This window comes from Schistocerca cancellata, chromosome 11, assembly GCF_023864275.1.
Source record: "Schistocerca cancellata isolate TAMUIC-IGC-003103 chromosome 11, iqSchCanc2.1, whole genome shotgun sequence".
NCBI classification, from domain to species: domain Eukaryota; kingdom Metazoa; phylum Arthropoda; class Insecta; order Orthoptera; family Acrididae; genus Schistocerca; species Schistocerca cancellata.
The window spans coordinates 163,850,993-163,864,461 of record NC_064636.1 but is presented as its reverse complement, the minus strand read 5'-3'; the positions used below and the strand labels follow the sequence as shown (position 1 = coordinate 163,864,461).

Here is a 13,469-nt window from a genome sequence, read left to right as displayed (position 1 = left end):
GCACAGCAGAGGGTACCTCATACCACTACTAGTCATTGCCTTTCCTGTTCCACTCGAAAACAAAAATTAGGGAAAAATGACAGTCTATAAGCCCTTGTACAATACCTAATTCCTCTTATCTTGAATTATCTTCTCAGTTCTTAAACAAGATGTATACTGGTGGCAGTGCAATCTTTCTGCAGTCATCTGCAAATGCTTATTCTCTAAACTTTCTCAATAGCATTTCACAAAAACAAAGGTGTCTTCCATCCAGGGATTGCCATGTAAATTAACAGAGCATTTGAGTAACACCTGTGTGTTGATAGAAGCTACCAGCCAAATATAGCAAAACGCCTCTGAATTGCTTCGGTGTTTTCCTTTAATCTAAGCTGGTGTTTAAACAAACACTACAGTAGCACTCTAGAGTAGGTCGCACAAGTATTCTATACACATTCACTTTTATAGATCAGGGTTACTAAACAAACTTGGGGAAAAAAAATCCCTGAGAATTCTGGGAGTGAGGTATCAAGAAGATCTTCATAAATTAATGGTGAGTGAGGGGGAGGGAGAGAGGCAGCATACCAGAATAATGACTTCTTTCCTCTCAGGTGAGCTATATACCAGCCATAAAAATTAGTTTAACTGCAGTTTTTAGACATTGATGACTATGGAATAATACTCGTGTAATTAACACATTTCGACATATTAAGTATTTTAAAATCTATGATTTATAAAACTCAATGAAACTCAATTTCAATGTTAGATTAAAAATGCAGAATTCCCCCAAATTTTATGAAATTCCTGGATTTCCTGATTTTTCTAGGTAAAATGTAGTCCTCTGAGAATTCCACTTTTTCCAGAAGGGAATTGCCACTCTGATAGATGAGCTAAATTTTCCTATAATTCTCCCAATAAACCCAAGTTAACCATTACCCTTCCCTACACTGACCTTACACGCTCATTCCATTTGATGTCTTTTGCAAAGTTATGACTAGGTAATTTAATAGTTGCGACTGTGCCGAGCAGCACCACCAATACTGTATTCTAACATTACAGAATGGTTTCTCCTACTCATCTGCATTAATTTACATTTTTCTAGATCTACAGCACACTGCCGTTCACCACACAAAATAGAAATTCTCTCCGAGGCACCCTCATCCTCCTACAGTCACTCATCGACAATACCTTGGCATACACTAGTGTCATCAGCCAACAGTCGAGCTGCTCACCCTACCCGTCAGATAATTTGTGTACCGAATACAGAGAGCGAGGATGGTCCTGTCCCACTTGCCTGGGGTACTTACTGACATACCCTCGTCTCTGATGAACACTTGCCGTACAGGACAGAGTTCTACATTCTGCTACTTGAGAAGTCTTTGAGCCACTCTCATACAGTTGACTGATTTGGGTGAGGACTCATGTTTGAGAACCTAAAGAGGCTGCCTACACTACACTTGTCCGTACTCTGCTAGAGTACTGCTGTCCAGTGTGAAATTCTTAGTAGATAGAATTGATGAAGACCATTGACAAAGTTCAAAGAAGAACAGCTTGCTTCGTATTATCACGAAATAGGGGAGAGTATCATTAAAACAAGGCATTTTTCACTGTGACGAAATTTTTTCCATGAAAAATCAGCTCCAGCTTTCTGCTCCGAATGCAAAAATATTTTTTTTGACAACCACCTACATGGATAAAAATAGTCATTGTAACAAAATACGAGAAATGATCATTGTAATGAAATAAGAGAAGTCAGAGCTCACACGGAAAGATTTAAGTACGCGTTTTCCCCACGCACTGTGCGAGAGTAGAACGGTAGCGAAACAGAGTGAAAGTGGTTTCACAAACACTCTGCTATACACTTAAGCATGACTTACAGAGCAATAATGTAGATATAAGTTTAGAACTTATTCTGTATGCTCTGACTTTCATTATAAAATAACAGTGAGTAAGAGTATGAAGTTGTTTTGTTGACAGTGGTTAAAATAATTCATTTTCCAGAAACATTCTGACAGAATTATATGTTACGCACCGCACAGTTATCGATTACATCTATAATGTTTTGTAAATGTTTATAATTTAGTTATATCCAAATCTGTGAACAATTCATCTGTTTACTGCATGTGATGATATATTTACTGGTCTATCATACATAATGAATAGGAAACATATACAACTGTGAAGAAGCACAAAAAGCAGCAAATAAAATGTAAAGAAGAGAGCAGGTCAAAAAAGAACTCCCCCGCCCCTCTCCTATTAATGAGAGCACAAAAATTTAACAGATCACTACTAATAAAGGAAATGACAAAAAGGCTGAGGGAGGGGGGGGGGGGTGAGGGAGATTGAGAGAGAAAACAAGAAGTGAACCAATGATAATCATAAAAAGAAAAACAAACACACATCACAATGTTATTTGCGACTGCTTTAAATTGAGTGGTGGTAGAGACGTTTGTCAATAAGTAAGATGACAAAACAGCAATACTTAATTTGTAGACCATGCCCAAGCACAGCTCAGGCCACAAATTTGTATTAAAAAGACTGCCCCCCAAGTATAGGTCAGCTCACAATTTCCTCGCGCCCAGGACATCCATCGTTTGAAAACTTGATTCATTTCATACGGGAACAACGTACAGATATCTCGCTACCTGTCGCTTTTTTGGTGCTGCCACATGTTTTCAAATTCTAGAATTATTTTAAAAGAAATATAAGTGAACGTAACAATTGCTGTCGCAAATGGCTGAGCTGATATGGTCACACTGACATAATTTTGTGTGAGTATTCATGAGGTTTTGCAGTCTGCAGTGATTCTGCTACAAATACATTATGTTTCTTCAGTGCACAAGAAATTTTGGAAGCTCAAGGGGAAGAAATTGTCCAATAAACCACCTTGTACTTTTTTCTTGGAAGGATAAGTATACTTTCTGTCATCATTATTTTACAATTTGTACGGTATCAAAGAACCAAAATAAATATGAAAAACAAATCATTAAGCTTGTCTTTATATGTATTACTCTTGAAGATACAATAATTACATATGTGCTAGTAATGTTTTAAATAATAGCATGAATGGCCAGTTTCCTAGATCTGGTATTCTTCTAAGTGGCCAGGCTCCAAAGCATTAAGACCAGGGCCACTACAGGATAGAACACTTTCACAACAACAACTCAGACTGCTAAAGCTTCATGACTGACGTGGTGAGACCATGTCTGTAAAAATGCAGCTTCATTCTTACACTAAAGTACAAATAGCAACCAGCCACTGTTAATAATAATATTTATTAGGAAAAATTATCAGCATTACTGGCTTCGACTTGACAGATTTATCTTCGGACTGCTGTTCACATTTAACATTATGTTATGCTGTACATATGACATTCGTTGATTGCAGTGACAATTCCTTGGGGTGGTAGTGCCTTGCGGCAAAATACGCTGCAAGAAAAAAATTACTACTATATTAAATTTTTCTTACACGCTTAAGGATCCTTTGTCATTATCAGCACAACATAATTTTAGATGTTAATAGCTGTCTGAAGCTGAACCTGTCAGTTTGAAAACAGAAACAATGTTCTACTAATAACCTTTTTTATATGATATATCTTTAGAGTATGAAACTGGTCATCATACAGTAAAAACACAAAAAAACAGCTATTGCAAATTTGGGCTATCACTCAGTTTTAATATAGACTATATTACCGTCTTTGATTTTTAATTGTGTGATTGTCCTTTGCATTATGTACAAGCAACAACATTAATTATTCCTAATAAATAACTCTGTTAATAGTGGCTGGTTGATGCTTGCACATTATTTTAAAAATTAACTTGTGCTAAATTGTCAGTTTCACACAGTTAATGGGATGAAAGCTGCATACGAGCAATGAACACTGGTAAGATGAAATGAAGATCTTCCAAAACTATATAAACAAAAATCAATTGCTGGTGTATGAAGGATCATTATTTGAGAATAGTTGAACAGATATGGCCATTTTTTTCAGCTTTTCGTAATTATCAGAACAAGGTTTGTATGAAAGAATTTTTTTGGAAAATCCACAGGAAAAGTCCACAATTTTGGATGACATTGTTGCATGAAAATCTCAATGAAAGACGTGACAGTTCGTTTGACAGTTCTGCTGTCACATTTTCATAACAATAACAAATACATCACTGAATATTGATATTTTATGAAAAAGAATACAATTTAAAGTGGCATTTCAGTGTGTTATTGGTGGCAATCGTATCTTTGGTGTGATGCGAAGATGAATTGATGCCAGTGCGTGGTAATCTGGTGTGTTGCAAATCTTTAATTGGTTTCAGTTCATGGTTTATTTCTTTGGAAAGAAATGCCGCCAATGTCGTATTATTGGTCAGCCTACGCACAACGCAGGCCAAATACATAATCGCCAAGTCAATAAGATTGACGAAGAGCACAGACAGCATCAGGTGGCAAATCAAGTAAGAATTTGTCAAGCGCAATCTATAATGGATACAGTTGAGTTCAACTTGCTCAGTTGGAGCTTACGCACAATATAATTCGCAATGCTGACAAAACAGACGGCCAAATGTGACAATTTGAACAGAACATTTGGCGTTCAGATACAATCCAAGAACCAGTTATGCCATGGATGTATTGCTCCAATTTGGAATAATGAACAATATTTTTCAACATTACAATGCTCTGAGGTTTTGACATGAACTTCCAGGATTACATTATTCAAGCAGAATGGTCAAATTACCACAACTGACACTACCACCAGAATCATTGCTTTCTGGCCACAAACCTCAACTGAAGCTTTTCCCGCAGAATATACGAAAGTACAATAGATTGTTCCAAATGACATCATTTGGGATGAATATTATTGAAGAACAAGGTTTTCACCGAACTTTAAAGGTAAACTCTTTTTCGATTGCATTACACATCACATTCACTAATGCATCAGGTTCACTAACGCATCAAATTCCCATACACAATTACAAACTGCAAAGCATTGCTGTGTCAACTAGTGTTGAACATACAGCACAGCATGTGGCTGTGGTACAGTAAAGAAATGAATATCTAGCTTTAATCTGAAAACTACAGAACCGGTACATCTTTGGGTAAAACTACTGACTAAACTTTACAAAGGGCTGTCCACACTTCAAGCTTGTTTGCGGTACGGAGCAGATGTTGGTAACAAGTGTCTGTGTCAAGTAGGAAGCAGCCTGTGGCGAATGTGTTAGACAACAAAAAGTTGATGAACTATAGCAGAGTCAATGAAAGAAGATCTCTCTCAGCTGGCAGTGTGGCTGCTACCTTTCAAGTACGAAGCACAAATAGTTACAGATGAAAACAACAATCTACAGAGCTGCGACAAGATGATGCGTTGCCATAGAGACGTATACAACGTCATATAATGTGATTGTGTGAGGTAAATGCATAAAGCAGCTGCATGCTTGTAACGTACAAATTTGTGGACTGACTTTCCTCCACATTCTGTTTTACCGCATGTTAACATTTTTGTTATTGATATATTTGCACATCTGCGCCTATTATGTCGAAAAATGTATCTTGATTCTAGAGACAATTATATGAATCAATTGTGTTGGGTGGACTGTGCTTTCTTCATTCTCTGCTTTTGCCCCTTAAGGGTTTATTTTTAAATTTACTGACATAAAGAGAACTTTTGCACTGTCTGCACTGAAATATTACAAATTTCAACTCAAAGGCAGAATCTATATTGCGGTGTCAGACTGATCTGCAGCATAGTCCAAGGTCTAAGTTGGGATGGAAGATGCCAATATGGCTGAGGATTGAGGAAGCCAAAGCAAAATATTTGTTGAGATAACAGATTTACCTATAGTGTTGGCAGAAATCTATGTTAGCTCGGAAGCTGACAGTTTCATTTTCCATTATTTTCTGTCTAATTGCATCCAGAGTTCTGCAATATATATATATCAATAACAGAAAATTCAGTGTGATTGTGTTCCAGTTCCTAGACCATTAAGATTTTTCGGGTCGACAGAAGCGTCCGATCCCACACGTCGGCTTTGACCCGTGACGTAAGGGTGTTGTCGTGTGTGACGTCATGACGGCGCGGAGTTTAGTTTGAGTGTAGCTGTCTCCAGTTCTGTTTTATCTTATTTTATTTACTTTTCTGATCTGTTCGTTCTATCTCGTGAGTTTTTTTTAAATTTTAAAACACTTATTACTTATTTTAATTATGTTTCCTCCAATTTCTGTTTTAGTTTATTATATTTATCTTTCTGATCTGTTCGTTCTATCCTGTGAGATTTTTTTTTTTTAAAAAGACAAATAACACTAATCAGCTACTGAAGCACCTTGATCTTCTATGGGTTGCAGGGGTTACGACCCCCGGGGAGGTGGGTGGGTATTCATGCATGGCTGTCTTCACTTACACGCTGTAGCTACGCAAGGCATCTAAATTTGTTTATATTTAGTTTGCCCCCCACCCAAAACACCCCATTTCCCGCGCTTGTCCCGTTAGTGTCATTAGGCTTCTTGTGGAAAGTGTGTGTGTGTGTGTGTTTTTGTTTCCGCTATATTTGTGATGTCATGGGTCAAAGCAGACGGGCGGGATCGGACGCTTCCGTATTTCCGATTTTTCTTATGACATATTTCTCGGGCAATCATTACATCATCAGCTTCACAAATCAGCTGTTCTGTCATCATAAGTTCCCAGGAGTTGCTGTGACATGCTTTATCAACATACACTTTGAGGTTCAAACATGCATGGTCCCCAATAAAAAAATTTCCCAGACTATTATGGCTTGTTAGAATAAATGAATTATTGGAAAAAGTGCAAGCCAGTTCAACCTTTAATAATAGTTCTCTTATAGATGCAGAAAGCAATAAACTTCTCACACTGACATCAATTTGCTGTAGACACATGAAACACGTTCTGTGCTTATGTGATGAGCAGACAACTTCAACAAATGGAGACCAAACAATATCTTTTTTGGAATCCACACTGATTCAGCAAGACCATACACACACATTGTTACTAAACATCAGGAGAGGCTTCTATAAATGGCTACATCAAAGGCTAATACCCAATGTAAGTGCTTCTGAATACTACAATAGATATGGGATTGGATCCAAAACTTCTCAGCAAACACAAACCATACTCTGCAAACCATTATGAAGTGTGATAGAACCATTAGAGCTCACAATAAACTCAAAACGTCTGGCTGGGGCAATTCTTCGACTCCCCGAGTATCTTGCAGATGACATAATTGTATACAGTGAGGGCAAGTTGAAATAAAATTATCATGAAATTCAAGATAACCTTTTGGTGCAAAAGTGTCAGCTGAGCCCAAAAATAAATAAATAAATATCATGTTATGTACATAACCGGAAGAAAACAAGGATCGCCTAACTACAGTATCTGTAACCAATCTGTCTTATCAGTCTGAACTGTCACATATGTACAAGCACTTGAGCACTGGAACAAGCAGGAAGCTTTCTGTGGCACACACAAGATGCCAAATTGGGATACGTCACCCACAAGGGGAGTTTGTTACTGTACAGAACCATTGCCACTGACTACAATGGACGAAGTCTGAAGGCATTGGTTGTAGATATTATCCAGTACATTTCTTATCACCACCAACCAAGTTCCTGTAACAATTCTAAACGCTCACCAAGTAAGGTCATATGTGGAAGCACTCTAACATTTTCAGGTACAGTACGAGGTGAGGTATTTGAAAGTAGGCTTTGGTGGTTAGTGTAACCTGCGAATACAGACGATTCTCGATGTAAGCATCCGCCAAAACTGTCAGAAAAGCAAATCAATTACCTTCGTATGCTTTCTTAGTCTTGTTGAAAAGAATTTCTGCTTCCTTCTTCCTCTCCGGATCCACATGCTTGTCGGGATGGTACATGCGACTGAGGTGACGGTAGGCATTGTTGATCTGCTCGTTCGTAGCCTGCAAAAAAATTAGACAAGAGTGACTACAAATTAGAATCTTTTCGTCACTGTCCGAAAATACCTCGCCGGCTGTCGAAAACCACTGTGCAAGCAACTAAAAGCCAAAACTTCAGTAGGAGGAGTCATAAACCGTTAACACAGAAATAAATAAACAAAGAAGGGGACTTACATCTCTTGGTATATTTAAAAACGAGTAATAATCTTCTTCGATCAAAACATCACTTTCATCATCCATAATTGAATCGCAAGATTATGGTAACAACTGCCTCTCGCTCTTGGCATCACGTGACCAGGGTACATGAGAGAGACAGAGTACACTGCAGTTCGTAAGGAAATGTGTGCGGTTATTTATTTTTTTCAGGCAGGTAAAAACATAACTTCAAATAAAGATGTACCTCATCTTTCCAAAAGCATCCTGTGGCAAAGCAAATCCTCAAATTTAAAGACTAGGGCTAAAAAATCACACACTACGAATTTACGCACTGGAGCTGCATATATAAAAGCGAACTCCGCATCCTTTAATGAAAAGAAACAGCATGAAGTGAATTAGTGTTGCAGAAACAGGGGGAAATCCTCTTGTTAACAAAACCTATCAATGGAAAAATGAAAAAAGAATGACGTTGTAATAATTTATGCCTGTGAACGGTGCGTATCAATGTGTCGCCACAAAAATGAACCTCTTGATCATAAGCTCCTATGTTTGGTTGCCTACAAAAAGATTTCTAAAGGCCTATTTATATCTGTCCAATGCGTGCATTTAAAATAGGTTGTGATCCGTTTCGCGCATAGTGACAGTTAGCGTCATTTCAGAGCGATTATTGGTAATCGATCCTTAATTTTATCGATAGTGTCACATGTATGCGTAAAATCAGCCACGTCTCTCAAGATCTGTGGCGGTGTTTCCGTAAATGATTTTGTTGCGTGATTGTTGGGAGTCTGTTTTTATGTGACAGTTTATTTGAATCTATTTCATAGTTAAATATGGTTAGTAGAAATTGTTGAATACGGAGTTTTAAATTTTAGTTGGAGAGTACGTATTGTGTCAAGATGTTCATGTAATAGTTATTTACATCCTGTTTCTCTTGTCGCTCTTGACTCTAGAAACTTTTACTGCCTAAAATAAGTTTCAGCGATGAAGATAATGTAAGTCATATAGTACTTTTACGTGAAGCTTGTGTTGAAAGCGGTATGGCAAAATTTAGGTTATGGTCGTAGTAAAGTCTTAAAAGTTATGTAGGAAATCTACAAACTTTGTTGACTTTTATAGTGAATGAGGATTCCGTGCATACTGTTCCATTTAGAAATCTTCTAAGACACATCACTCCCTGAAACAGTGTGATGAAAGAGTGGATGGATTTGCGAAGCTGTTCCTAGACGTTAATTTACGTTTCCGTGGAGTATAGTGTTTCATGTTATTGGAAGTGCTGCCTAGATCCACTAATTTAACGTTTTAGACATGGTTATTAACAACTGCATAGTTGCCGAAGTTTAATTTTAGTATTTTTCGCAGCTGTAGCGGTATTAGTGCTGTAGAACGTTTTAACTTAAAAATATGTTGTGACAACCAAGCCCAACAAACGATAAGTTTTAAATCTTATTTCAAGAGTATATTAGCATGTTTATGCTATGACTAGTGCTGTGGCGCGACAGGGCTCAAGAGTTCTGTGGCAGTAAACATTTTTTATTTATCAAATCATCTTCATTATTCAACTCCACAGCCCAAATAAACTACATGTACAGATCCTGTGAACTTTATGTTTCGTAAATAATACACACAAAATCAAAGATTTACCACTTAAGTCAAATACATTTTAAACACCAATGTACGTTTTAGTAGTCTTCGTCATCAATCGGATTAAGATTTTTTTTTTTTTTTTTTAATATTGTGGAATTTACATATGACATGCACAATTGTTTATTTGGCAGACAGCTCTGTAAAATATATAGTTGTCATATTGCACAGTTTAGGAAACAGCATTATTTAGAGCACTGAACAGTGTCACCCACAGAAACAGTATGTTTGCTAAGTACATCTTATATATCCATGTATAAATGAATAAAGTTTCATGCTGTTATGCACTGGAATGTACACAATTAACATTCTGACGTGTCAGAATGAATTTTCGCTCTGCAACAGAGGAACTAGGGGCTGTAAAACTGTGAGGACATTTTGTTGATCATGACGGTGTAGCTCACTCGGTGGAGCACTTGTCCACAAAAGGCAAAAGTATCTGGTTCGAGGCCCGGTCTGGCACAGAGTTTTAATCTGCCACGAAGTTTCATTCTGATTTGTAATTGAGTTTTATAAGGTGGGTCCTATCTTTTTTTGTCAATTTGTATGATGTTAAAAATAAAAAAATGAAAGATTTGTGTGGTGTTAGGTGTTATCTGTTAACAGTTCTTAAATGTTTGTGTTTTCAAGATGTGTGGTCATTCTTTACCAATTTGCAATGTTTCTCTGTGTCAATAGCCGCTCAGACTCGACATCAAGCGCCGGCTGACGGCACGCTCAGACCGTGTAAAGTGTGTTGACTTGCATCCCACAGAACCATGGATGCTGGCTTCGCTGTACAACGGCAATGTCCACATCTGGAATCACGAGTCGCAGCAACTCGTGAAATCATTTGAGGTTTGTCTAATTGTGATATTATATTTTTTGCTTTGCAGTGTCCATCACTCTTTAATCACTGTTCTGTGAATTCCTTTTTGTGCAGACTATCAAACTTATATTTTTGGGTGTAAAATGTTCCATCCTGTGGCATTGCATGATTTGGTGCATTCCAAACTTGTGACAGCAGTGAAAGATCTTGCGATTTGCATTTTGCACCTTTCCTAGTTGTTAGCCATATGACTATCTCAGATCTGTAAATGAGAATGGATCTGTCACTCCTCATCGGAGTGTATATCTTTCCAAAATGTCCCAACATGTTTGCGCTGTGTGCCGGGATGTAATTCGAACCCAGACCACCGTGTTTCAGGTGCGGTGAGCAGTGCTGCCCTGCTAAGCTCGTGGTGCCCACTAGTCTCTATCAGATTTTTCTTATAATGTACTGCTCTTCATTTAAAACAGAGGTCGTTTAGATGTGGAAGACTGGCAGCTCTAGAAAGTATGGCTAAGTGTGTATGTAGTAGCTCCACATGCTCTTCAGAGTGTTCATTTCATATTTTTTATATTATTCCCATTCTATATCATTTTTGATACTTATCTTTGTTTAAGAAAATGTGTTTGTCCACTGATTGATGATTTCTAAAATTGGGCACTTCTTTTATGGTATCAGTGTTGTTTCTTTAACAAACAGACTGTGAAACTCAGACATACACAGAACTAACACTCGTAGAATGGCAGACTGTCATAATAAAAGATCCAGGGGCTGTTGTTGTGTAAGTGTTCATAATCTTTAAACAATTTCTCATAATATTACCGTACATCAATAAAAATCAATTCCAAATAATTTGATTACTTTTTATTGGTTTTATCGACAGAGTGGTTACAATTAAACTTTGCAAAACTTTATAGGAATGATTATCAGATTATGTGCTGCAAGATTTGCATTGTTAATAATGTTAGTGTCATGACTTGTTATTAGGTGCTGGTACTAGTACGGTGATGTAGGGTTTAAAACATAAGCGTCGGTGTGCATTGCAGTTGCAATCAGTCAGCACTAACTGAAAACATTCAAAATCCCTCTGTGTTACGGAAAAATGCACGAGGTCTAGACATTTCTAGAACTCAGTCTGTAGATGAACCTCTAGTTCCTATTGAGGATCTAAATAAGTATTTCACCATGCCTGCATCTCTACTGGACAGACACACAATTCTCCTGAAGTATCAGTAGTTGGTACAAACGAAAAAAACTGCACGAATTTGCTTGGCAGCTGAGGACACTACAGTATTGCGATACAAATGATCAGTTTCCTCGTCGATTCATTACTGCCCATAATAATCAGTATTTTTAATGATTCCATGACCTCCAGCATCTTCTCAATAGCCTGAGAAAATGTACTCATACAACCTCTGCCCAGAAAGAAATCTGTCAAAGAACTTTCTGACGACAGGTTCATTTGGATTCTACAAACATTATCTAAGGCTTTAGAATACATAGTTAATGATCAGCTTACGTATTACTTAACATCAGATAACGTTATGGGTGAATACCAATCTGGTTTCTGGAAAAATTGCAGCATGACGGCTGCTCTTATAAAAGTGACTGATGAATTGAAACAAGCTATGGACAAATGAGAAGCAAATATTAAGTGGGTTTTTGGATCTCAATGAAGCATTTAAAGCTGTTGACTTCGATATTCTACTTGCTAAAATAAAGTAAAAACTTTTCTTCAAGGGCTGTACAATGGTTCCACTCATACCTTACATACTGCCAACACTATGTAGTGGTCAGAAGAAAGAGGTTGCAGTGGAAAAATTTAGTATCAGGGAACCGACAAGGATCAGTATTGGGCCCATTATTTTCCTCATTGTACGTTAATAATGTGTCGACTATTATCTCCCATTGCAAATATCATTTATACACTGACAGCTATTATTTGTACCTAAGTGTAGGACCAACAAATCTGCATGGAGCCATCTGGGACATAAATGCTAACTTACTTGCTTTATGGACGCAGGATATATGTTTAAAACTTAACCCACGTAAAACACAGGCCATCGTAGTTGCTTACAGAAGACGTATTAATCCCTATTTCAGAGAATCTCTTCTTCACTTAATCCTAAACAGCACAGGAATATTCTTTTCTTCTTGTGCAGAGAATTTGGTTGTAATTCTGGACCATCACTTAGACTACACTGAACACACAAAAGCAGTCTATAAGAAGGTATCAGTGTTACTTTTTTCACTACAGAGGTGTACGGAAGTGTTTTCTCTCTGACTTAAAAAGGAACTCATAGAGTCACTAATACTCCCCATCACTGATCACGGTGACCCTACTCTCCAAGGACACTCTTAAAGAGAGCTCACGTCCACTGGAACTGACGACAAATGCATGTGTGCGATACATTTGTCGTGTACACTGTTTTGATCACATCACTCCTGTTTGTGAATAGTTATCATGGCTACATGTCTATAATTGTAGAGATTATCATATCCTGTGTTTGCTGTATCATCTGCTCAACCATTGCCCTTCTTCCTGTTTATGACCTGTACACTACTATCTGAACAATGTAGCAGAAATACTATTTCTCACCAAAGTAAAATCCACTCTGTACCACTGCACAACACTGCCCTGTTCTCTAAATCATTTTCTGTACAAGGAACCTGACTTTTGAATAATCTTCCTCAAAATGTTAGAGAAATTAAAATCCTTTCAAACTTAAAAAGACAGCCAATGCTTCACCTATCATAATAGCTATCTCCCTTGTCTACAGAGTTCTCTAATGTAAAGAATAACATTTAGTTGTTCAGCAGTAAAGCACGCAATTTAAGATTTCAAACCCCTCAAAATACAGGGTACATCAAACGGAAACATCCGATTTAAAAATATCATAACTATTACATTATTTGAGATACGTGCGTGAAAAATCTACTGTTCGAAAGAGCAAACTATTGAGTTTCCGCTA

The 13,469-nt window shown here is 37.4% G+C and overlaps 3 protein-coding genes across 4 annotated transcripts in view; 2 read left to right on the top strand and 1 right to left on the bottom strand.

Annotated features, from left to right (window-relative positions):
* The window catches only part of LOC126108507 (dnaJ homolog subfamily C member 11), a 123,996-nt gene extending 115,775 nt beyond the window's left edge, over positions 1-8,221 (bottom strand). The window contains exons 1-2 of the mRNA XM_049913774.1: positions 8,067-8,221; positions 7,766-7,895 (exon numbers count right to left, since the gene is read on the bottom strand). Coding sequence (XP_049769731.1) covers positions 7,766-7,895; positions 8,067-8,132 — 196 coding nt within the window. The 5' untranslated portion in view covers positions 8,133-8,221. The remainder of the gene's footprint in view (positions 1-7,765; positions 7,896-8,066) is intronic.
* The window catches only part of LOC126108506 (uncharacterized), a 369,053-nt gene that overhangs the window by 173,273 nt on the left and 182,311 nt on the right, over positions 1-13,469 (top strand). The gene's annotated exons all lie outside the window — the stretch shown is intronic.
* The window catches only part of LOC126108505 (coatomer subunit beta'), a 174,399-nt gene continuing 169,657 nt past the window's right edge, over positions 8,728-13,469 (top strand). For both annotated transcript variants that reach the window (XM_049913771.1, XM_049913772.1), the window contains exons 1-2: positions 8,728-8,881; positions 10,368-10,526. In XM_049913771.1, coding sequence (XP_049769728.1) covers positions 8,879-8,881; positions 10,368-10,526 — 162 coding nt within the window. In that variant the 5' untranslated portion in view covers positions 8,728-8,878. The remainder of the gene's footprint in view (positions 8,882-10,367; positions 10,527-13,469) is intronic.